This window comes from Pyrus communis, chromosome 10 (assembly GCF_963583255.1).
Source record: "Pyrus communis chromosome 10, drPyrComm1.1, whole genome shotgun sequence".
NCBI classification, from domain to species: domain Eukaryota; kingdom Viridiplantae; phylum Streptophyta; class Magnoliopsida; order Rosales; family Rosaceae; genus Pyrus; species Pyrus communis.
The window spans coordinates 3,606,544-3,630,842 of NC_084812.1; the positions used below are offsets into that span (position 1 = coordinate 3,606,544).

Genomic DNA, 24,299 nt, shown 5'->3' on the forward strand with positions numbered 1-24,299 from the left:
TCTTTAACGGAGGATATTCCATTTTTTGAAAAAATAGGGTTAGTTGTAGGTTGATCCCATATTAAACTTCAATGATCCGAACGTCTATTTTTCATATTGCATCTCATGAACAATTCTTGTAAAATATTTGTCAAATTGGAAGTATATAATGCATCTAGTTGAATTCAAAGTGAAGAACACTGTTTTCTAAGAAATACCGAAATTTCATTGTGACAATTAAATGAGCAAATTATTTCGGATTGAATTGAATTTTTGCATAAATAATTTACGAATCAAGACTTACAAAATAAACGTTCGGATCATTGAAATTCGATATGAAATGGCTTGCACAACTAAGCACGGCAAAAGAGACGGGCGCCTAACCGTTATACTGGGAAGTATGGACGTCATTAGTTGCGTTATATATAAGTAATTTAAAAACCAAATGATCCATGAAGAATTAGGAACTACTAATCTCAAAGGAACAAGGAAAATATAATTAAAATATTTATAAATAATACAATTAGGTCAGTGACTAAATGGGAGCGGTAGCGACTGGGGTGGTTAACATCACGTTTCGCTAAGCAAAGAGGTCACGGTGAGTCATCAATATTCCCAACGGTTTGCACACCAACATGTGAGTATATGACTTGGATCAATATTTGAAGAAAATATTTGGCTTCTTCTTCTGAGTCGTCATTTTAATTTAAGAAAAACTAATGAAAAAGATTTTAAAACTTTGAGTTTTAACCAAAAGTCACTTAATAACTTTTATTTAATAATAAGGACAAGAGATAAAAAAATAAAAACTTATTCAACCCAAAGCGTGTGTGCGTGTTAGCAGTGCGAAAACAAGCATTTACCAATTCAACAGAAAACCAATAGTGCAAAAGTAGCACACAAATTACTTTTTAAATATTTCATCGGGAAGGAAAATGTTCAGAGAGAGTGAGAGAGAGAGAGAAATTTGAGATAAAAAAAAAGGGGTAAAGTACAAAAAAACTATCTCAATTATTAGTGTCACGACATTTTTATACATTATCTTTTAAAATTGACAATGTCATATATTATCTTTAGAATTTGGTTTAATGTTATACCTTCCGTTACTTGTCATTTACTTTTAAGTTAAATGCTGACGTGGCTTGATTCGGGACCCATTTTCTAATAAAAATTATTAAAAACTAAAAAAAATTATTTAATATTTTTTAAATATTAAAAGAAAAGTAAAAAAAAATTTGAAAAAAAAACCTCAGTAACCCCCCCTCCCCAGGAAGAAGAAGAAGAGGAAGAAGGAGGAGGAAGAGGAAGAAGAAGGAGAAGGAGGTTACGAAGGTTTCCCGATTCCACCTCAATGGGATCTGGATTTTTTTTTTTCCTCCTCCTTCTTTTGTAGATATGGGTTTTTTTTTATTTTTTATTTTTATTTTTTTTTCTTCTTCTTAGTCTTCCTCCTCCTTCCTCCTTCTTCTTCTTCTTCCTCCTCCTCCTTCTTCCTCCTTCTTCCTCCTTCTTGCAGAATTGGATTTTTTATTCTTCTTCTTAGTCTTCCTCCTCCTCCTTCTTCTTCTTCTTCCTCCTCCTCCTTCTTCCTTCTTCTTCCTCCTCCTCCTTCTTCTTCTTCTTCTTCCTCCTCCTTCTTCCTCCTTCTTCCTCCTCCTCCTTCTTCCTTCTTCTTCCTCCTCCTCCTTCTTCTTCTTCTTCCTCCTCCTTCTTCCTCCTTCTTCCTCCTCCTCCTTCTTCCTCTTTCTTCTGGGTTGCAGATTCAGTTTTTTTTTTTTTTTTTTTTTTTTTCCTTCTTCTTCTTCTTCCTCCTTTTTTTCTAGGCTGCGGGAAGGGGACTGGAAGGGAGAATAAGATGAAGATGGGGGAGAAGAGAGAGAAGAGGGGCGGAGGGGGGGGAAGGGTACGAACACAAGGTTTTTTTTTTTTTTTTTTTAAATTTTCTTTATTATTTTAATATTTAAAAATTATTAAATGATTTTTTTTTTAATAATATTTGTTAATTTTTTAATAGAAAGTGGGACCCGGATCAAGCCACGTCAGCATTTAATTGAAAAGTAAACGGCAAAGTAACGGAATGTATAACATTCGACCAAATTCTAAAGATGAGGTATGACATTGTCAATTTTAAAAGATGAGGTATGAAAGTGTCGTGACACCAATAGTTAAGGTAATTTTTTGTACTTTATCCAAAAAAATATGTTGCTAACATCAATACATGACTAACACTTAGCCCTACACGTGGGTAGCATCTCATCATCACCCCATGTTCAAATTATGAAATTTTTTATTAATTTAAACCCTATCCAGCTAAAACCTAAAAATAAAAAAATATTAGATTACTTTTCTCAATGAAAGCACATTAGCTTTTCTGATCCTTCATTTATATTTTTGTTGTTAATTTTGTATTGAATAAATTAAAGGGAAGTCAAATAAATTATTCGAATAATGTTAAAAGAACAAATAGGAATGTGAAAATCATTATTCTAACTCTGTAAGAATATAAATATTATTGTCAGTGATTCATATGATAATAAGAGCTTCAAATTTTGAACCTTTTAGTGTTCAGTTTAAAAAATAGTGATAGTGCTAGTGTTCGATTTTAAGAAATAGTTAGTGTTTAATTTACGAAATAGTTAGTTTTTGGTTTAAGAAATAGTCAGTGTTTAGTTTGCGAAATAGTGACAGTACTAGTTTACAAAATAGTGATAATACTAGTGTTTGGTTTAAGAAATAGTCAGTGCTTAGTTTACGAAATAGTGATAGTACTATTACTTGGTTTAATAAATAGTCTATTTAGTTTACGAAATAGTGATAGTACTAGTGTTAGGTTTAAGAAATAATCAGTGTTTAGTTTACAAGATTTTCATTTTAAGAAATAGTTAGTGTTTAGTTTACGAAATAGTAATAGTACTAGCGTTCAGTTTAAGAAATAGTTAGTATTCAGCTTACGAAATAGTCAGTGTTTAGTTTAAGAAGTGATAGTATTAGTGTTCTATTTAAGAAATAATCAGTGTTTAGTTTAAGAAATATTGTTCGGTTTAAGAAGTAGTTAATGTTCAGTTTAAGAAATAGTGTTCGGTTTAAGAAGTAATCAATGTTCAGTTTAAGAAATAATGTTCAAATTTAAGAAGTAATCAATGTTCTGTTTAATAAATAGTGACAATATTGGTGTTCATCTGAATAATGAAAATTTTCTTTATTTTTTATCTTGTAATATTATTACTTAGTTTGTCCTAAAAAAATTGAAAGAATAGTCAAATAAACAAATAATAAATAAATAAATTGTTTATAGAGTGAGGTGAAAGGAAAGAGAAGAGTGGGGAGAGGTGAAAAAAAAAAAAAAAGAAAAAAAAAAGTTGATGTGGATGTATGAGGTGAAATGAGAGAGAAAAATTGATGGGAATATGTGAAAGAGGGGGAGAGAGAGAGAGAGAGAAAGAGGTTGAACGGTTGAGTGAGGAAGAGTATGTGAACGTGTGGTCCCGCGCGTCAAAATGTGTTGGCTGTTTTTTCATTTTATTATTATTATGTAAAACTTTTGTCATTTTCATTAAAATTTGAATCATTTTTATTAAAGTTTAAGCCCTTTTTATTAAATAAAGTTTGCAGATAGTTTTTGGTTAATTAAAAGTTTTGAGAAGCCCTTTTCATTAAAGCTCTCTTTAATTTATCTATTAATTACAGTTTGACACGTGAGTAAAAAGTTGTTACTAATATGTCATTAGAATAAATTGCACGCCCATAAGTTATGTACCTTTAATGAGTTACTATGGTCTCAAAAATTCAAACAATCCAATGTTCGTAGAATTTAATGATACGTAGCATGGAAGTTGAATCCGAAAAATAGATCAATTGTTTCTCTTTTTTTTTCCCATAAAAAGGGACCAGTTACGTCAGTCTACCATTACAGGGGCCGGAAAGACTCACAAAGGCATTTCAGCCTCTTCCTGACTACCATCTTGTGATTCACCGGTGCCTGAAATCAAACACAGATTGGTCAAAGATTTGGCTATTGATTTTTCAGTATCAGTTTCTAGAAATAAGGGTATCCATATAGTTGTTGGTCTAAAACCATGCATGGGGAGGTATAATATCAGAGATTATGTTTACATTAATTTGGTCACTTTCTGATCATTTTTCTAAAGCATGCACTGAACCGTCCGAGTGGGTGGGTGCGTGGGTGGAATAATCTGCAGTCGATCCAATATCACTTTCTCTTGTTTTCTCCTAGCACCCCACATGAATGTTTGAATTTTTTGTGCATCTTCCAGAAGAAAGAAAAGTGAGCGTATTAGGAGAACAAACACCAACTACAAAACCCCTTGTTTTCCAATGCCACTTGGTCACCTTCTGCCCTTGTTTTCCAGAAGTAATTTCCGTACATGTTTTTTCTCCTCTTGCATACTCGGTATTTAAATTGATTAATCATAGAGATTTGACATGAAATATAGAGCGTCAATTGTTGATTACCTAACACCAAGGTTCTAAACGACGTTAGGTGTTAGCCGGACGGTGGGTTAGGACCTAGAGGCTAGACGGCTAGGTGAAACTTACGCAAGAGATTATGCGGATTTAAGTAAATTTATTATATATTGTATAAATAAGTGTCTGTTTATACTTAAAAAATACATAATTTCATTGGAATACATAAACTGAAAAATAGAAGAACATGATGATTATAAAATATTAGAACATAATTAAAACATTGGAAACAAGTATATAATGTGTGTTCATCTAAGTATTCAACAAGTCTCTTACAATTCCTTAAACAATTAAAATTCAAAATAAAAGCAATCTATTTTTTATCTAAGTGAAAGTCGCAACTTAAGTTAGTGTCTAAGTAAGTCTAAGCACTGTTTTTTAATTTTCAAACTCTTAATAATTAATCGGGATTGTAGTTAATCGTGTAGCACCTAAATAAAACTTAGACGGCGTTCGGTGAAGATCTTTAAAACAAGGCCTGATCCACTCGCCCTCCTCATTTGCTGTCTATGCCAGTGAACCCAGTCGTGCTGTTTTCATTCCTCCAAATCATAAATTTCCGATGGAAAAAATGGGATCAAAATCCTTTTCTTTGATTAGGTCAAAGTCTTCCACAAGAAAATATAATAATTTCGTTCTTAGAAGTCTTCGTTCAACGAAGGCGTTCGTCCACGCTTCAGATTCGAGGAATCTTCATTGCCTTCGCTTTCACGTACCTCACGTTCGGCTAACGGACAAAGGGGAATTGAATTTCTTGCAACCTAAAACTTTGGTAAATTATATTTTAACTTACAAGCATGTGGTTTCTCTTCTTTCTGTCCACTTTTGGGGCGTGTTTACGAGGAATTTACCAGCGGGAGAAATTTTCTGAAGTGACGGGAACCCCACATCATCATGAACAGTTGGTGTACTCATCTAATTGGAGTATGCCACGTTTCCTATGAAAAATTCTATCTGTTTTAGTTTTTAAGAAAATTAATTAAACAAAAACTAAACCCAAAAAAATTAAACATCTCGACTGCGGACCTAACATCACCATTGACAATTGACCGCTGGAATACCCCTTCAATGAAATCACGACATCTGTTCTATTAATAAATCTACAAGGTTTATCTTTTAAATAATTAATTAATTAAAAACTAAAACTGAAAGACTCAAATACAAAATATGCAGGCCATACAACCCCTCTCCGGCGAGACACACCAACCTCAATCTCGTCCAAATCTGGTACCACACCACCTCCCTCTCTTCCTCTTCCTCACAGACGAACAACAGGCAGAGAGTGGCAGATGGAGTTTCTCCAATCGATAACCCGCCGACGCTATATGCCCCTGCTGGAACCCATGTGGACCATCTTCCTCGTCGTCCTCTTTGAGAAAGAAGGATGAAATAGAAATTGGGAGGAAGACGGATCAGACGCCGGGTTCGACTCCACCGGAGGATGATATTGTCCGTTTTGGACTCCTAACACATCCTCACTGTTTTGTTTTTAGGAACTCACACAAAAACTTCCCGGATCACCTATCCTGGAATTGCTCTCGTGCGAACTCGCTTAACTTCAGATTTCCGATAAACTTCGAAACCAGTGAGCTCCCAAAATGCCTCGTGTTAGGTAGAGATGGAAATATACATATACGACTTACATGATCTTCACTCCTGGACGATGTGGGATGTTACAATCCACCCCCTTTAGGGGCCTAACGTCCTCGTCGACACACTTCTGGCCAATGATTGGCTCTGATACCAAATTGTCACATCCCGGCCCAGGCCCCCACCACAACCCGGGCTCGATTCCACCATAGTACGATATTGTCCGCTTTGGGCCCCGACCACTTCCTCACGGTTTTGTTTTGAAGAACTCATACGAGAACTTCCCAGTGGGTCACCCATCCTCGAATTGCTCTCGCGCGAACTCACTTAACTTCGGAGTTCCAATGAACTCGGAAGCCAGTGAGCTCCCAAAAAGCCTCGTGCTAGGTAAAGATAAGAATATACATATAAGGCTTACATGATCATCATCCCTGGACGATGTGGGATGTTACATCCAGGAATCAAAGTTTTGTTCCAAAATTACCTTAATTTATTTTCTTAATTTCAAAATAGCCTTACAAACTTCATCGCCAAATCCAATAGAGGTACCCATATCACTCTCTTCTCCAGTCTCATCCAATTTTCCTAGGAGGAGCGTTGGCTCCGGTCACACCCGAACCCCAATTCTCCTCGTCACTTGCAGAATTTAAGAACGAGAGAGACAGATAATGATGCATGTGAATCTGCGAATTCGGAAGGTGGTGGGATGGTTGTGGGGGCTAGGGAAGAAGAGGATATGGATGGAAGGGAGGAGGAGTGGAGGACCTGTGAATCTGAGAGGTCGTGGGAAGGCTGTGGGGGTTGGGGAAAGATAGGATTGAAGAAAGGGAGGAGATGAGGGTGCTGGCTTTTTTATTTTTTATTTACATAAATACTACCTTAAGAAGAGCTTCTTCAATTATTTTATGAATTAGTATGATATGATATATAAATCAATTCCAATAACTTTATATGAAAAATAATTATTTAGTATAAGGGGTAGTTTGGTAATGATACTATTTTTAAATCCGATTCAACTGAATAAATAAACAAGTTTTATGGAATTAACACCAATTTTATTCCAATTCCAGATGATTTAGTAAACAACTTCAATAGGAATCTGATTCTGATTCCATCTTAATCAAATTCCCCTTCAATTCAATTCCCCTCAATCTTATTACGGATTAGTAAACACGCCCTTGGTGTAATAACTATCACATACATTAAAGTAAAATAGTAGGGCTTCTGAACTTTATCTCATATCCCTCGACTGTAAAACTAAAACCTAATTCGAAAACGAAAACGAAAATACTCAGGTTCCTTTATATGTAAGAGGTCACACATCTTTATAGACAAATTACAATTTGAAATGCAAGCATAAATTTCTCTTTTTGTGGTTTTAATAAGTTATTTTTATCGAATATTATCATTAGAGGTTTAAAATACTATTAACTTATGTGTCAGACTGCAATATGCATGTATCGAGAAAAAGCGACGGAAGTAAGCAAGTGTAAATAAAAAACAGTGAATATGAGTTAACAGCGCTAAGTGATAGGCACAAACCCACAAAGAATTGGTGGGTTTTTAACACTTTCTCCGTTGACCATAAATTTTCCAAGTCGTCCCCTACTGAAACTCCATGCCATTTGTGACCCTGCAATGATTCTGGAAAATCCCCCAATTTCTAACGTCTATTTCAATTTCATATCTCATAAAAAGGATCACAACCCTTGAGTTCTAACTTGTCCTCAACACAACCGCGGGAACCAACGAACTTTTGAAATCCCCCTCCCTCCAAATGGCTAGACACACCCCAACATCTTCTCTCCAAACCCACCTCCACCTCCTCCTCCTTCTCCTCCTCCTCCTCCTCCTCCGCCATGCCAACTCCCAATCCCTCCAAGACCAAGAACAAGCAGTCCTTCTGAAACTCAAGTCCTACTTACAGTCTCCACCATTTCTCAGCCATTGGATCCCATCAAACTCAAACACTTCTTCCCACTGCTCCTGGCCTGAAATTTCCTGCACAAACAACTCCGTCACTGGATTGTCTCTCGTCAACTTGAACATAACCCTGCCGGTTCCACCCTTCATCTGTGATCTCACAAACCTCACACACGTCGATCTCAACTACAACTGCCTCCCCGGAGAGTTCCCAAAATCTCTCTACAAGTGTTCCAAGCTAGAATACTTGGACCTCTCACAAAACTACTTTGTAGGCCCGATTCCTGATGACATCGACAGCCTGCCCCGGCTTAAGCAGCTTATCCTTGGCGGAAACAACTTCTCCGATATTCCTCCGGCAATAGGGCGGTTGCAAGAGCTCGAGAATCTTCAGCTGTGGATGAACCAGTTCAATGGCTCTGTCCCGCCAGAAATAGGTAACTTGTCCAATCTCAAAGACCTAAACATGTCTTTCAACATAAACCTTGTGCCTTGGACCTTGCCTTCCAATTTCACCAAGTTGAAAAAGCTCAAGAATTTATGGATACGGCAATCGAACTTGATTGGAGAGCTTCCTGAGACACTTGGGGAGATGGAAGCATTGGAAGTAATTGATTTGGCAATAAACAGTTTGAGTGGGAGGATCCCGAACGGTTTGTTTACGTTGAAGTATTTGAGTATAGTCTATCTCTTCAGGAACAATCTTTCCGGGGAGGTCCCTCCAGTGATTGGGTCATGGAACTTGAGCATTCTTGATATCTCTGAGAACACTTTAACAGGGACAATACCAGAAGAGTACGGCAATCTTACCAAATTAACAGAGTTGGCTTTGTTTCTCAATGATTTTTCGGGTGAAATTCCGAAGAGCATTGGCCGCCTGCCAAACCTCAGACAATTCAGAATGTTCAACAACAATTTTTCAGGAACATTGGCTCCAGAGTTTGGGAAGTACTCGAAGCTCGAAGCTTTTGAAGTTTGCGTCAATAGGCTAACAGGAAAACTGCCAGACGATTTGTGCTATTGGGGTAAGCTGGAAGACATTGTAGCTTATGGGAATTATCTGAGTGGAGCATTGCCAAGCACTCTTGGAAATTGCAGCAGTTTGAAGATTGTCAAGGTTCAAGATAATATGCTGTCTGGAAACATTCCTAGCGGTATGTGGACGGCGCCAAACTTGACTACTGTGCTGGTGAGCAACAACTCGCTTACTGGCAAGCTTCCTGAGAAGATGTCATCGAATCTTTCGCGGTTGGAAATGAGAGACAACAGATTTTCGGGCAACATTCCAATCGGGGTGTCTTCCTGGACAGGTTTGAAGGTTTTTGACGCCGGTAATAACCACTTTAGCGGTGCTGTTCCTCAGGAGTTAACCGCGCTTTCTAGTTTAATGACTCTTTCTCTTGATCAGAATCAGCTCACTGGCTCCCTTCCATCGGATATTGTGTCGTGGGAGTCACTCGCTAGTCTTAATTTCAGTCGAAATCAGCTCTCTGGAACAATTCCTGAGAAACTTGGTCTTCTGCCGGGACTTACTGAATTAGACCTTTCAGCAAACCAACTTTCTGGCGAAATTCCAGATCAACTCGGGCGTCTGAAGCTCAACCAATTCAATCTCTCTTCCAATCACCTCTCCGGGGAGATCCCTATCGAATTTGAAAACGCTGCGTATGAAGGAAGCTTCCTGGACAATCGAGGCCTCTGCACATCTAGCTCAGCGGCAATAAAGCTCTCCATATGCAATTCTGAATCCCGAAAGTCCAGTAAACTTTCGTCCAAATCTCTTGCACTGATTTTATCCTTAGGCATACTGTTGTGCTTGTTGGCTTTTTCCATCTTGGTCATCGTGGTCAGAGTTTACTGCAACAGAAATGGTGATTCTAACTGGAAGCTCAACACATTTCAGAGGTTGAATTTCACAGTGCCGAAAATCCTATCGGGGTTGACAGAAAGTAATCTGGTTGGCAGTGGCGGATCAGGAAAAGTTTATCGTGTTCCTGTGAATCGCAATGGTGATGTTGTTGCTGTGAAGAAGATTTGGAAGAATAAGAATTTAGAAGAGAAGCTTGAGAAAGAGTTTCTTGCTGAAGTCAAGATCTTGAGCTCAATTCGACATGCCAACATAGTGAAGCTGATGTGCTGCATTTCCAGTCAGACTTCAAAACTTCTCGTCTACGAGTACTCAGATAATCGGAGCCTGGATCGATGGCTGCACACGAGAAACAGGCCATCCAATCTCTTGAGGTCAGTCCATCATGTCGCGCTCGACTGGCCTAAGAGGTTGCGGATTGCAGTGGGGGCAGCTCAGGGCCTCAGCTATATGCACCACGATTGCGTGCCACCTGTTGTACATCGTGACATGAAATCGAGCAACATTTTATTGGACTCCGATTTCAATGCAAAAATAGCAGATTTTGGTCTGGCTAAGATGTTGGTCAAGGAAGGAGAACTTGCTACAATGTCATCTGTTGCTGGCTCCTTTGGCTACATGGCTCCAGGTAAACCTTATACCCCACAAATGCTAAAGTTCGGGCATGTCTGAGACCGCTTCTTTATAAAGCACTTCTTATAAGTACTTTTGCAAGAAGTGGTTTTCTCTTCTGCTCATAAACTTTTGCTAAAGCAATCGACCAAAAAACAAAAAAAAAAATGCTTCTATGACCCATAAGCACTTTTTAAGTTTTTTTGCCAACAGCAGTTAGAAACTTAGAAGTGCTTTGAGTTGTTAGAAAAGTGCATTTAGCCCTTCTAAAGGCAATCTCAAGTAAGCCCTTAGTGCCTAAAGAAGCATGTGTATTTTCTTTCATTTCGCATTAGCAATCTGTAAACTGATTTTTCTTACCCTAAATGCAGAATACGCCCACACAACGCGAGTGAATGAAAAGATCGATGTGTATAGTTTTGGGGTCATCCTTCTGGAGTTGACAACCGGCAGGGAAGCCAACCACGGCGATGAACACACTGCCCTCGCTGAATGGGCATGGCGCCATGTTCACGAAGAAAACACTATCGCAGACGCTTTGGACCAGGACGTCAAAGAACCTTGTTACTTGGACGAAATGTGCTCGGTTTTCAAACTTGGCCTCAGTTGCACAGAGAGACTTCCAGCTAGTAGGCCTTCCATGAAGGTCGTTCTGCAAATCTTGCTCCGATGCAGCCGTCCAGTTATCAACGGTGAAAAGACTGAGTACTTTGCCGCTCCTCTGCTCAAGAACTCGAAGCGTGAGAGGATTTTGGAAGACAAGAATGGTAGTTTGGCAACAAATGTCTGATGCGAAGAGGAAACAAGTAAAGGGGAAATAAGACTTTCATTTAGGGTCGGTCTTAAGCTGATCAAATGCTTTACTAGAGAAGGAATTAGATAGTCATAGTGATCAGATGTATACTAGAGTGCAGCTCTGCATCGTTTAGGATGCCGAGCTGCACTCTAGAAGACAAAACTACCCTGTATATTTGAGTATGTATCAAAATAACGAGTAGCATCGTTTAGGATGCCGAGCTGCACTCTAGACGACAAAACTACCCTGTATATTTGAGTATGTATCACAATAACGAGTAGCGAAAACTTCTTGAAAAATCAGCAAGAACTGATGGCCCGTAAAAACCTGTATTATTTGCAACAGGGAAACATGAGAGAATGTTCCGCAAAAAGTGCATACTCACAGTTTACATCCCCTATTTTTATTAAGTAATCCAGGAGAAACAAGCTTATAAATTGATCAACAACACAACGCCTAAACATCCGCAGAGGGAAACAACGGGCTGCAGCAAGAAAGCTTAGCCGATTGCCTACTCCAACTGCCGATTATGATCCTACGACAATTACCGGCTCTAAAGGTTCATAAATTACGGATGGGGTGCAAGATCTTCCAAACTAGGAGCTAAGAATAACACGAATTGATCCAAAGGAAATAGTGGGAAGATAGGGGAAACGAAAATACACTAAAATTGAGAATTTCACACTTCATTCATCTACCCTGGTCTTGACCATTTTATGACTCCTCTACCTCGAGGTACTGGGAGTGAGAGGCTGCTAGGAGGGCAGCACCAATTCCAGAGCCGTCGTTTGAGAGCTCGATAGAAATGTGCTCAGCAGCTTCGTCGCCCAACAACTCCTTGAGAGTACTCTCCATGCTGGTGCGGAATTCAGTGTAGTGCTCATACAAACCGCCATCCAGTGCTACCGCCGATTTTTGCTTCTCTCCATCCTTAACTGTGTCTCTACCTAGCTTCTTAAGCACTCCCAAGATCCCAGCAGCAGATAGGCGAGCCCCACGAGTGGCAACTATGTCACATAGCGCCACGACAACCCTTCTCATTTTCAATGAGGTGTTGGAGATCTACAATTATCAAAAAATCAAAAACAATAAACACTTGTCACCTGTCTAAAGATTGGCTATGAAATTTTATAGAAAAATAGGAATTATGGTCACTTTCTAAAAGTGCATGCTCAAGGATGATACAAAAAAAAAAAACACAATCGTATCATGTCCACCCTATGAAAATGTTATTCAGTGAAAGGTATAATGTCTTCAACCTTTTATCAATTTTTACTTTTCTAACCACCCTCCCACGAGAATTATGAAAAGGAAAAGAAAAAAAAAACTAAAGTTGCACAGCCAGATAACAAAATGATCGTTTTTTTCCAATAGAATGGGCAATTTACCTCAAGGATGTCCTTGAGTTTGTTCCCGACCACTTTCAGATCCGGAGATGAGTCATGATGCATGGCAGACATGACAGGAGTCCTGCAAATAATACAACACCATAAAGATTCAGAAAATTGTACGCTATTCCAAAGTTAATGCACAATCCAAGCAAAAGCAATAGGTGAAACACTTAATTTAGACTTTCATACACAGACCTCAGTTTGAACAAAAAAAATAACGACAATTGGCAAGTAATCCACAATGGCAGAAGCATCAAGTTTTAATCTAGGCACCATTGAGAAGCAAAACAGACGTTATGACCATGTGGAAGTCACTTGCCATTCCGAACAGATGGAATTAACCACATTATCTGATGCTCCATTGCGATGGTGTATTTTGATATTCAGGAATAGACCTGCCCAATTCCTCTTGACAGTTGTCTATGCAGAATCCAAGACATTCCCAGAATTTAATCCGCAAACGAAATGGAAAGGCTGGCTACTTTTAGTTTCAAGTTTGTGGTTAGATTTTCAAATTGGGACAAAATCTGGGTTTCACACAACTCCAAGACATCAAGACACAGAATTCATAGCAGGCAGCAAAGAACAAGAAGAAAAGCCGTAAGTGAAAATTTGAAATGCTTGCCAGAATATCAATGGGATAATCATATAATGGATCGGATTTGATTTCTGGTTGTAGAGAGTTTAATTGTAAACTGGTTCAAGACTTCAAGTCCATCATAGGTATACTTTCAATAAATTTTATTGACTATGTAAGTATGACCATGTATTGTACACCCAAGTATTTCACAGAAAAAGGTCTGCTCAAAACACAAATCCTCTTAAAATTTGGGAACACACAAACACGTCCAATGACATACTTCAAGCTAACAAGGTTTGAAAAAATATCGTCTACAAAAAATGTTGGAATATACCTTAGTAAAAATGGAATTTTCAGTTTTGGCGGGACAACATCACCAAAAAAGTCAGCTTCTTCAGCCATCTTGAGCAATACTCTGCGCACAATGTCCCCTAAATACATGCCAGAAATGATCTTCTCGAATATCTGCAAACAAAACAAAATCCATATGATATATCAATCAAGCCATCTTCACATGCAAAATGCCAAAAACATGTAAAAGAAAATATCTTTACTTGCTCTCCAGGGTTTAAACTCTCAGCATCAAGTGCTTGATCGTATTCTGTCAGTGGTATGTGTGACGAGCGAAAGCTACCCCACTCCATGTTGATAACCTATTATAAAAATAACAAAGAATTAGCAATGTTCTAACTATAGATCTAAACCTTAGCATCAGGCAACAAATCATAGTTCTACAATTACTAACCATTTCACCTGATTTAGGTAGAAGACCATGCCATTTTGGAATGGCATGCGCTCGTTCTACATAAGCAGCATTCGTTCCGGTGCCCAATATCACAGCAGCAATGACATCCTGATTGTGGTACCTACCACCTGCTAATGTACCAATTGTATCATTGACCTGCATCAGCCTGGCAAGTTAGGATTGTCCAAAATGATTAAGTAATAAATCACCAAGGTTTAAATCAGCTCCTTAAAGCATAACAGGAACATCCGACTTGCTGAAATTAGACACCAAACTGGACTTACCAAAGCTGTAACACGCAAATCAAGTCCAATTTTTTCCACTGATTTGGTCAGTTCTCCTACAACATCTTGCTCAACCTGCACCAATATTAGCAAAAGGAAACTGTCACAAGGGGGCACCACACGATATAGATTAGTCCAGAGCTGCTAAATTAATTTTATTATTAGAAGATGCGAAGAAGGCCTACTGACGCTCCACTTAGAAGATGCAACTACGAGACAGAGGTCCAAGGCCGAAGGGGCAGAAGAAGACCTAGGAAAACTTTGGAAGAGACTCTAAGAAAAGACTTAAGAGTACTTGGATCTAACAGAGGACATGACACAGAACCGAGCGCAATGGCGTTCTAGGATTCATATAGCCGACCCCACTTAGCGGGAAAAGGCTTTGTTGTTGTTGTAACACATAGGTAACCAGTGGGTAGAAAATAATGTTTTAGGTAGAACATACGTTAAGAAAAGACAACATAAAGGCTCCAATGCCCAATGTATCAGGTACAGTGTCCTCCAGGCATGATTTACATGACTAACTAGCAAACAAAAATCAATATAGCAAGAGCTGTCAAAGTACCGCGTCCTCAATACTGAAGCCTTTTGTCCACTTAATAAGAGTCCCAGATGCAATTGACGTTTGCCGCACAGGAAACGAAAAGGTAAAACCCAGCTCCCTTTGTCTACCGGGTGCAGGATGTAAACCCTCTCCTTCAGTAGCAACAAATTTTGCAAGTGTTTCGGCAATAAAATCAAATAATCCCTGAAACCACATCATGATAAATTACCACCAAGTACGAACAAATCTAAGCAGGATTGTTAGATTGCCTGAAGAAATACAATACTAACTTCTGAAGTTCCAGTCATCAAATGCGGTGGAATGGAAACTTCCTGAGATTCTTGTTTAACAATGCGTTTTTCTTTCCCACCGAGCTGTACACGCAGGACACGGAAGTTTGTCCCACCAAGGTCCAATGCATAAAACAGTCCTTTCTCATCCCTGAAACGATAAAGTAAAAGGAATGTACTACGGATCCAATAATCCCCCACAGACATTCAAGTGCAAGGCGTAATTTTAACACAATCGTGCCTAATTCGGCAAACATGTAAGTAAGGGGGGAAAAGGACACCAAATATAGCTCACACATAGTCAGCCACTCAGTCAGTTTACGAACCCAAATCACCAATATAATCTACCCAGTATATCAAATATTCATTTCTAACACTCTTTCTAAAGCTTGTAGACTTTAAATTGCATTTCTTTTTCCATTTGCAATATAGCATGTCAATTTCTTTTCAATACGATGACACTCTAGAAAGATTAGAAGCACATTGATCCGTAGAGCATAGAACATTATAATCCACTAAAATAGCACAGCCTACACCACATGAAATGAAGAACATACCAAAGGCGGAAACTAATAAGAGAGCCATGAAAGCCTCATCGGAAGCACACATGGGATAAGGAAACCGCCAATTTTAGCAAATCAGACTTCAATATCTACAGTTAGATCAAATATTAAAGGAATGATTTCGAAGCGAAAAATCATATGGGAGCCGCATGAAAAATCAACATAACTAAATCGTATTAATTAATCAGAAAGCACATAAAAATTCGACCTTTAACCCTTTTAACTAAATAAATAAATAACAAAAGGGGACAAATAAATCATTTCAAACAGAAGACAAAATTATTGAACCCAAAAGTCCTTTTTTAAAACCCAATCCCAGTTGAAATTACGAGTCTTTCCAATCCCAATCGAAAAATAAAACAATTAAGGGCGGGTGAGATAAGCAAAAATACCCAGTTGGGAGGTTATCGACGTAGCTGATGAGCATCTTGAGCTTGCTGCCGCCCTCGGATGCGAGGCCAGCGTGCATTTCGACAGTCATGGCGTCAGCCACCTGCCTCAGCTTCCCAATGGGGGTCCCGCACTTATCCTCGAACTCTTTCAGAATCGCCATCGCCCGGGCCCACCTCCCCGAGCTCTTCATGCGGTGCCGAACGACCAGCGCCGCCGCCGCACATACCGCCGCCGCGCACACCACCGCCGCCCCCACCGCCACCTTCCCCATCACCACAGCCGCTCAAATTACTAAATCTTTGATGGGTTTTTCAGTTCGAAATCTCCAGAACCCGAATTTCTGGTCAGGGATTGATGTGCCTATTTAAATTCTCGTGCTTGCATGAATGAGAAAGTTTTGGAAGTGAGAGAGAGAGAGAGAGAGAGAGAGACCTGGAGAGAAAGTGAGAAGTAGAGAATTCAAATATAATTTTTGGAAAATCCAAAAAATGCCCTAAGCTTTATATAGGACTTTTGGGGAGGGATACGAATGGAAAATTGCTAATCATGGCATTCCAATTTGCGGCCTAATTTCTCGGGAAATTAAGATGTATTTTTCAATTTTCCCGGAGATAGAAAGTGCTTTTATGATCTTCTTGGCCCTGTTTGTTTTCTCGGAAAATTAGCCCCTTTTCTGTGTTATTAAATTTTCTAGGGGATTTTCTCGCACTTTCTCGGAAAATAAAAAGATATCTTGTTGGCGTCAAAAATGAATTGCCCTTTTTTTTTGGAGGAAAAGTGAACATGGTTTTGAATGAAAATTACGAGATTGACCTGTCAGTGTGAAGCACGAGGCTGTCTGCGACTCTGTTATATGGACGAACACGATATCTTGAGGTGGTTTGGTATTTTTGGAGCATTCAGATTAAGGAAGGATACGTGTGAGGTTCTTCCTCATTCCCATGCTTGCATGTTGACATGTTGTAGCTCCGAACCAAAAAATAATAGGAATTTTAACGAAAAATTTTTGGTACTTTTCATTTTAACGAAAAAACATATTTTTATACTAAAAAGTCAATCCTAATACTATTTATTTTACCCTTTATTTTGTCATTATCGTTAAAACTCAAAGTTTTCAAATCATTTTCATTAGTTTTCCTCAAAAAATATGCTAGCTGATGAGCTTGTAGCTCAGTTTAATTTGTTTAATGTCTCATCTTAAGTGATTATAAGAATACGATAATCACTTTATAGGCTGAAACATATGTGCTTCTAAGTTTCTAACGAGTAGTTTTATTTTAAGTGAGTTTTCAGCCTATCTCGTTTTGAGTTATTCTAAGAATTCGTATCCACTTATTGCTAGGAGTGCATATGTTTTTGACGAGTAGTTTTTATCTCAATGAGTGATTTTGATCTGTCTCATCATAAATGTTTTTGAGAATGTCATATTCACTTATGGTTGAGTGCATGACTATATGTGCTTTTTACGAGTGCATTTCTCTCAAAAAGTGATTCTAACATGTCTCTGAATGATTATGAGAACAACAAAAAAACATTTATGACTTGAAATACGTGTATGAGTGGTTTTCTCTAATAATCACTTGCAACCATTGCTCTCGTATTGCTCTTGTAGAGTATATAGATCTTGTCTTCAACTCCTACCTCTTTCAGAATATAGCTTTACAACCGAATCAAATCTTTATTGCATAACATTAAATTTGTGAAATGAAAATATTTTTAAATGTTACATTATAAAATTACTTAACATTATACTTTCTTCTTCATTTATAAGTAAGAGGTATTCGTTTCGATTCTCGTCAAAGACAAATTCGAACCAAATTATTATGGCTAGCTAATTATAAGATTCAGCCTACTTTCTTACTCCTTAATGTGATGTAGATAATATCAAATTTAAATCGATTTTTTTAAAGTGGTATTTATAAGAAAAATTAAAAAAAAAAAAAGGTAGGAATAGTTTAAGAGATAAGGAAAGTGGACTTTCCCTTGTGTAGTGTACAATGAAATCAACCTCTCCAATAGTTTATGAAAGTATGAAACATGGTGCCATGTCAAACATCATTTGTCTGGAAAATTTAATAATCCATAGAATATCTGAAAGCAGATAATCTATAACCCTTTTAATTCTTCCACCTAGAAATTTTGGATCCACAATATTTTCATCTAATAAACAACTGCAGCCAAAAGGATAAAGCAAAATATATTTTATGAAATAAGGATCCGCCATGGCGCCATCTCATAAAGTACAAGGGATAACGACGCATGTTATATGGGATGATTATTATATTCATAACTATTAAACACTCCAAATTTGAGTATGGTCCACAAGTTGCTTTTGAGTTGTCCCTTCGAATCTTTTAATTGCACTGTTTTTTTACTTTAGACGAGAAGAAATTTCTTATGATCGTGACACAGAAGGGATGTTCATTTTTTTTTTCTCTTAATGCGATAAATTAAACGATATGTTTATTTTTCTTTCTTCTAAATAACATGATCAATTAATCGTAAACAACGTAACAGATGTTTCACCACGTCAACAAACAGAAATAACAGAGATCTTGTTTGGTCTCTAAAATTGATTGGACTGAACAATTCACTAACTCAAAATATGTTAAAGCAAGCAGAAAAATTGCGTCCAACTTAAATCTAATATATAAATCTTCTATTCTATTAAGAGAAGAAGGATTGTTAACTTTTTACTTCATTTTTTTTTCAATTTTGCCTTCGTTTTTTAATACACAATGTTAACATAAGGAGGGAAAAATAGTAATTTTGTATCTTTTGAACTTTTTCCTCTTTTTTCTTATTTTACCCTCACTTTTGATACACAATATTTACATAAGGATGACAAAATAGTAATTTTATATCAAAATATTTACATAAGATAAAAAATATACACTTATTAAGATAAATTGTATCACCATCATTTTTTCATACACATAAGTGAAATCATAATGTTTTTTGCATAGTTTGAATGAACTGAAATAGTTGTTTTTGAGGATAAAGTGGGAGGAGGTGAACGGTACTTTTGACAAAATGACAATCATATTCCTATTTTTTTCTATTTTACCCTCATTTTTTAGAAAATAACAATTATATACCTATTTTGGTCACACACAAAATGTACGCTCCTGCTAGTTACTTATTAAGAAAATTTATCTAGTTCCATCCCTATCAAGAATTAGAAGGATAAGTTTCCTCTAACGCATGACGAGTTTCTGCCTTTCCGATGGAGTCGAACCCTCAAAAGGGATAAGCTTCCTCTGTCGCATGACGTGTTTCTGCATTTCCGATGGAGTCGAACCCTGAAAACCGTGGGAGAGAGCAGGTTCCTCATCTGGTCCTGCACCTTTTAAACCCCCGTCAGCTGGAAGCACAAGTGACGTAGTTGAGGCTTAGGGTACCGTTAAACCTGGAGAAATAGTTCCAAGTTCTGATAGAAATACCGCTGTTAATAGAAATGCTCTTGCTAGGCTGGTTCCCTCGAGGCCTTGGGAGCAGAACTATGGAAGCAGCACCAACTATGGTGTCTGGAATATATGGTTCATATGGTGGAAGTGGAGGATTATACGTACGGTGGGGGATGTATGGCAAAGCATGCATAGGGGAGGGTGTGGTGGTGGTGGGCTTTATGGTTCTTCTGGGATGTACAATAGTAGTTTAGAAGCCCTGATGGGTGGTTATGGTCCTTATGGAGGTCAAGATCCAAATGATCCATATGGTTCTCCTCCATCTCCACCAGGGCTTGCCATTGACCTCAGACATCACATATGCAGCGTCATTATTTTCCATCGCCATATTAAGGTGACAGAGTTCGAACTTATAGCTCTTTGTACTCAAAATAGATGCGGTAACCAGACTGCGCCGATACCAAATATTCTATATCATGATTGTGGCAAGGTTTTTTCCACACACAAACGTAAGATTGGATTCAAGATTAACTTCAAACTGTGGCAAGTGGAGAAGAAGATCATGCAACTCTAGGTGTTAATAGAGGATTATAAGGTTCAAGTGACTACTTTGAGTTTTGAGCCAGTCTAGTCCTATTCAGCCAAAATTCTTCAAATGAACCTCCACCCACTATTTATCATTGTTATATGAATTTGAATTTCGAAATTTGTGTAGTGAATAGGCATAAATCTCAAAATTCAAACTTATCCAACGATGATAAATAAAGTGATGAACATTACCACCATTTGAAGACGATCAGCAAAAATGCACTCATTTGGTACTCACCCCTCCGTGGAGGTTCCATTTCAGTTCCATCAAAAGATGGAATTTCGAAAAGTGGTCCTACATTAAAACACAACTTGTTCTTAACCAAATAAAACATTAGTTATAATTAAGGAACAAGGGCAAAATCAATTCAGGCAGGACATGGACATGCCTGCGTTAAGGGTATATTTTTTGTTACACAAAGTGATTTTTACGTTCTCGTTTTTTGTTTTTTTGTTTTTTGCATATTTTTAATTTTTTTTTTCTTTTCTCTTGGTTGTGATTTAAATATATTAAAATAAAAGTGTAAAAGTCATCACTTCTTCGTTTTTGTTTTTCGTAGATGTTATTAGAGGATAGGGATTCTCTAAATCTCAATGTTCAAAGCTCAAAGACTTAAAGTAGAGAAATGGGATGGGGTTGACAACTTCATCTGCTCTTTTATTCGATTCTTGATGGAATGTTATGCTATGTTCATCAAAATAGCTTAAATTCTTTTATTTTCTTCTTTTTAATGAATATATTCCACCCTTATTTTTCTTCTTTCGCACATTTTGAAAAAATTTCATCAAGTTTATCAATGACATATCGACAACCATATCAACTGCATGTGAATAAGAATATCAATTATATTGATGAATATCCACATTTTTAACGAGTCAACGTTAATCTCGTCCGACTCACGCCCTTACTATCTGTTTGGACCCGATTTTACACTATTGGCCCAAGCGATCAAGGCCGTTGAGTAAGCATGGTTCTTAATTGTCGGATAAGAAAGTTAGGATAATTTGCTATTGTTAAGAGATAATATTATGGTTCTTAATCATAATAATTATCTTTTAATAAATTATCTTAATTTTCTTATGCAAAATCAATTGTACAGATTCCTGGACATTTCACGTGGCTTAACATGGATCTGCAAGTCGAAGATAATGGTGAATAGGAAACCTAATAAGGTTAGGTGATGGATGCAGCTTGATGTCTAGTCAGTTGCACAGTTCCACATTTGAATGGATTTGCATGCAGAACCACATGGAATAATAGGATAAAGGAAAATCATGGTCTTAGATAATGATGACACAAGGAACCAAAGTACGCCATCCCTTTTTCTATGATGTTTTGATGATCAGATAAAGCATGGCTACTGATGGGTTTTTATGAGAAGCCTAGGTGGGCTACAAATGTGATGTGATAAGCCTAGATGGACTTTTATTAGGTTTGAAAAGTCTTGGAACAAATCTCATGGCTCAGTTTGAAGGATATGCCCTGGTTTCTGATGCGAATCAACTTTAGGAATTAGAGTTGCAATTAAACTCTGCAACATTATCTGACCGTGCAAAGCAAGTACTTCAGTCTTATAAATACAGATGCAATGGCAACGGAAAAAGGGAGCTCCAATTCAACACATAACTGCCATGTGCAAAACCTCTCAAACATCTTGAGATTTTTTATTTTCTTTTTCCGCCGACACATCTTCAGTTTGGATAAACAGCACTGTGAAGGCAACCGGCGAACACCTTTAGTTTGGATAAACAACACTGTTGCCGTAGAATCAGCCATTACCGGAGCACCTTCAGTTTGGATAAACAGCACTGCCCCGAGGCCGACTGATTATCTATCTTCGGTCGAGAAGGATTTTCGAATCGTTATTGACAGAGGTCATTTCATTAGCCTTCTCGACGAAGTGAAGTGTTACCAGGTTATTATATTCAGCACATTGAAAGCCGAATTTGATATTGAACTTCGCTGAACTAGCAGTCTTGTCTTTAGGCTCGAAAACCCAAAGGCCGAGACTTGTTCCTTCCTCGACCGCTATCGCAAGATCAAGAAGTCAGCATCAACGCAACATCAACAAATTTTACTCCTCGGCCGAGCTCAACTGACGAGTTGGCACGCCCCGCATTCAACCGAAGGACGTAGTTAGCTCATTAGTTACTCGGCCTGCGCGCTACGTAGGTTTTGTAATTTTTAGGATCAACACTATCCTAATAAGTTAATTCATTTCTAAACTCAAGAATTGACTACTTATACATTAGAAATTTATAGTTTAAGCAAAAATGCAATTGAAATGCAGATTTTGCAGAAGTTCTTGTTGATAGACACAACCAACAGCGGAAAAAGCAAGACACCATGGCGCTTAACCTCAAGAACAAGAACAAACCAATGCAATAGGAGGATCAAAAACAACAACGAAACTCGATGTGATGAGAGAGAGACACACAATTGGACATACAACTGTTTACAGACTTACGAGGCAGATTTTCTCCAATGTATGACAATCAATTGGTAATGAAAATCTGCAAAATACATGAATCATAGATAGACACATTTCCAGTACAGAATCAATCAGTTAGCTAGAGTATATGTGACTGCATAAGAAACTAGCTAGTCAGCTAGTTCCTTGGCAGTGGGAATTACAGGAACAAGATAATTCCCGAAGGGCGAATCAAAGATTCTAAAGCTTCCGGTCGCACCATCTTTTTGCGCTTGTGCTACTGCTGCATTTTTGGCCTGCTGAATCCTCAAATGTACTCCAGCACTTATAGTTTGAGCTTCCGGAACCTAAAAACATATAGCATTTTCCCCTCAAATCGACTAGTTATGAAAAAACGCAGGCAAGGAGACCGATGAGTAAAAACTTCTTACAGTTGTTACTGAAGTTTCAACTCTGCTCTTCTTCTCAACCGGTGCAGGCACGTTAACCCCACTATACATTTACATAAACAAGACCGGTCGGTCCAGTTAAGAACTAAACAATTTCTTCACTACCAGTCAAAAACGTATAGTTTGGGAGATGATTTTCATACTTCCAATTTATCCCACATGCACTCAATTTTTTTCTAGCAGTTGGATTGAATAAACTGAAGGAGAATCAAGATAAAGAATCAACAGAAGGAGTGCAGAATGAGAAAACGGGAGTGAAAATCACCTATAATTAAATGAAGGGCTTTCATCATTTTCATTACTCAATTATTTGTTAAAGGGGCTTGTAGTTACACCAACAACCAAGCCTTACCCGACTAAGTGGTGGTCGACGGAATAATCCTCGAAGGCCACTGCACTCAGTTTTGTGCCAAATCTTCCATCTAACGCCAAAACTTGTAGTTATAGAATAAGAGTTTTGAGTATTCAATATTTTAAACTATTTTAATCTACTGAGAGAATTCGAAATTGAAACCAGTGCCCACCAACTGGCCTAACCCGAAACTGCAACGCAAACTAATGTCAAATGTAAAAACGATTGGTTTTGCCGTTTTGCGGAGGGGGGCGGTGCCTAGTTAGCCATCATTTCCTAAAACGACATCCAAATTGCAAAGAACACGACGCTACCGCCTACTGCTACACAGCCTACACTGGATTGGATTGTCATCAACCTCTTGCCATAATCTCAGAGAAAGATAATATCTTTCGTTCTTACTTCGACTATTTGACAGCAAAATATTTCAAATTTCATGTCTTTTCACCCAACCAAAATAATTTACCATATTAATTTACCACCCAAGGCACCCAGATAGCTCTTTTCAACAAGTAAATAAAAAGGTAAAATATCCAAAATTTAAAACAAAAAATATGTAAAATAAATAAATCACCAAACTGGGTTTTGATTAGTGATCACCTGAAAGACGGTGGTTCATCGGCTTTCCTCCTCCTGGGTTGAGTCGCCATTGTTGGCCAGGCAGCTTCAGCTTCAGCTTTCTCTCTGACCAAGAACAACCAAGTATGGGTTTAATGAAAGAATGGATTACGGACCGCAAACTTTGAAGTTGTAATGGGCTTATGGACCGGACCTTCTAACAAAAGTAGCTCTGTGTTTTATGGGCTAGGTTTTTTTTTTTTTTTTGAAACCCTTATGGGCTAGGTTTTGGTGTGGAGTTATGGGCTCAGCTCATGAACCCGGCCCTAAATCCATTTAACACCAGTCTCAGCAGATAGTTAAGCTTGATCATGTCCCTGGTGTGGGGAAAATACTGGTGTTTCTGGTCAACAAAACATCGATTTGACATGATTTGATATCCATAGTGATAATTTCTTGTGTACGTCATCG

General features: G+C 37.9%; 3 protein-coding genes and 1 pseudogene across 3 annotated transcripts; 2 read left to right on the forward strand and 2 right to left on the reverse strand.

The window, feature by feature from the left end:
* The first annotated feature begins 7,685 nt into the window (after positions 1–7,685).
* LOC137746470 (receptor-like protein kinase HSL1) lies at positions 7,686–11,423 on the forward strand. Its single transcript, XM_068486488.1, has 2 exons — positions 7,686–10,472; positions 10,828–11,423. Exons 1-2 carry the CDS (start codon positions 7,832–7,834, stop codon positions 11,244–11,246), a joined length of 3,060 nt encoding a protein of 1,019 aa, XP_068342589.1. The 5' UTR covers positions 7,686–7,831; the 3' UTR covers positions 11,247–11,423.
* Positions 11,424–11,562: 139 nt separating this feature from the next.
* On the reverse strand, positions 11,563–16,513 carry LOC137746471 (hexokinase-2-like). Its single transcript, XM_068486490.1, has 9 exons — positions 16,042–16,513; positions 15,087–15,237; positions 14,818–15,000; positions 14,253–14,327; positions 13,969–14,124; positions 13,778–13,876; positions 13,558–13,688; positions 12,641–12,722; positions 11,563–12,314 (listed from the first exon to the last, which is right to left on the reverse strand). Exons 1-9 carry the CDS (start codon positions 16,311–16,313, stop codon positions 11,967–11,969), a joined length of 1,497 nt encoding a protein of 498 aa, XP_068342591.1. The 5' UTR covers positions 16,314–16,513; the 3' UTR covers positions 11,563–11,966.
* Positions 16,514–19,268: 2,755 nt separating this feature from the next.
* LOC137746666 (peroxisomal membrane protein 13-like) lies at positions 19,269–20,250 on the forward strand (annotated as a pseudogene).
* Positions 20,251–21,218: 968 nt separating this feature from the next.
* LOC137748715 (uncharacterized) lies at positions 21,219–23,957 on the reverse strand. The gene is made up of 4 exons (XM_068488892.1): positions 23,871–23,957; positions 23,271–23,340; positions 22,901–22,961; positions 21,219–22,816 (listed from the first exon to the last, which is right to left on the reverse strand). Exons 1-4 carry the CDS (start codon positions 23,887–23,889, stop codon positions 22,640–22,642), a joined length of 327 nt encoding a protein of 108 aa, XP_068344993.1. The 5' UTR covers positions 23,890–23,957; the 3' UTR covers positions 21,219–22,639.
* Between the last annotated feature and the right edge of the window lie 342 nt (positions 23,958–24,299).

Bases quoted from the DNA above. Each gene is read 5' to 3' on its own strand.
- LOC137746470 (XM_068486488.1), top strand. From the start codon at position 7,832: ATGGCTAGACACACCCCAACATCTTCTCTCCAAACCCACCTCCACCTC. The intron at 10,473-10,827 runs GTAAACCTTATA...CCCTAAATGCAG, and splicing joins CTTTGGCTACATGGCTCCAG to AATACGCCCACACAACGCGA.
- LOC137746471 (XM_068486490.1), bottom strand. From the start codon at position 16,313: ATGGGGAAGGTGGCGGTGGGGGCGGCGGTGGTGTGCGCGGCGGCGGTA. The intron at 15,001-15,086 runs GTTAGTATTGTA...ATGTGGTTTCAG, and splicing joins TGATGACTGGAACTTCAGAA to GGATTATTTGATTTTATTGC. The intron at 12,723-13,557 runs GTATATTCCAAC...TATTATTTGCAG, and splicing joins AAAATTCCATTTTTACTAAG to GACTCCTGTCATGTCTGCCA.
- LOC137748715 (XM_068488892.1), bottom strand. The intron at 22,962-23,270 runs GTAAGGCTTGGT...GTAAATGTATAG, and splicing joins GTCGACCACCACTTAGTCGG to TGGGGTTAACGTGCCTGCAC. The intron at 22,817-22,900 runs GTAAGAAGTTTT...ATATGTTTTTAG, and splicing joins TTGAAACTTCAGTAACAACT to GTTCCGGAAGCTCAAACTAT.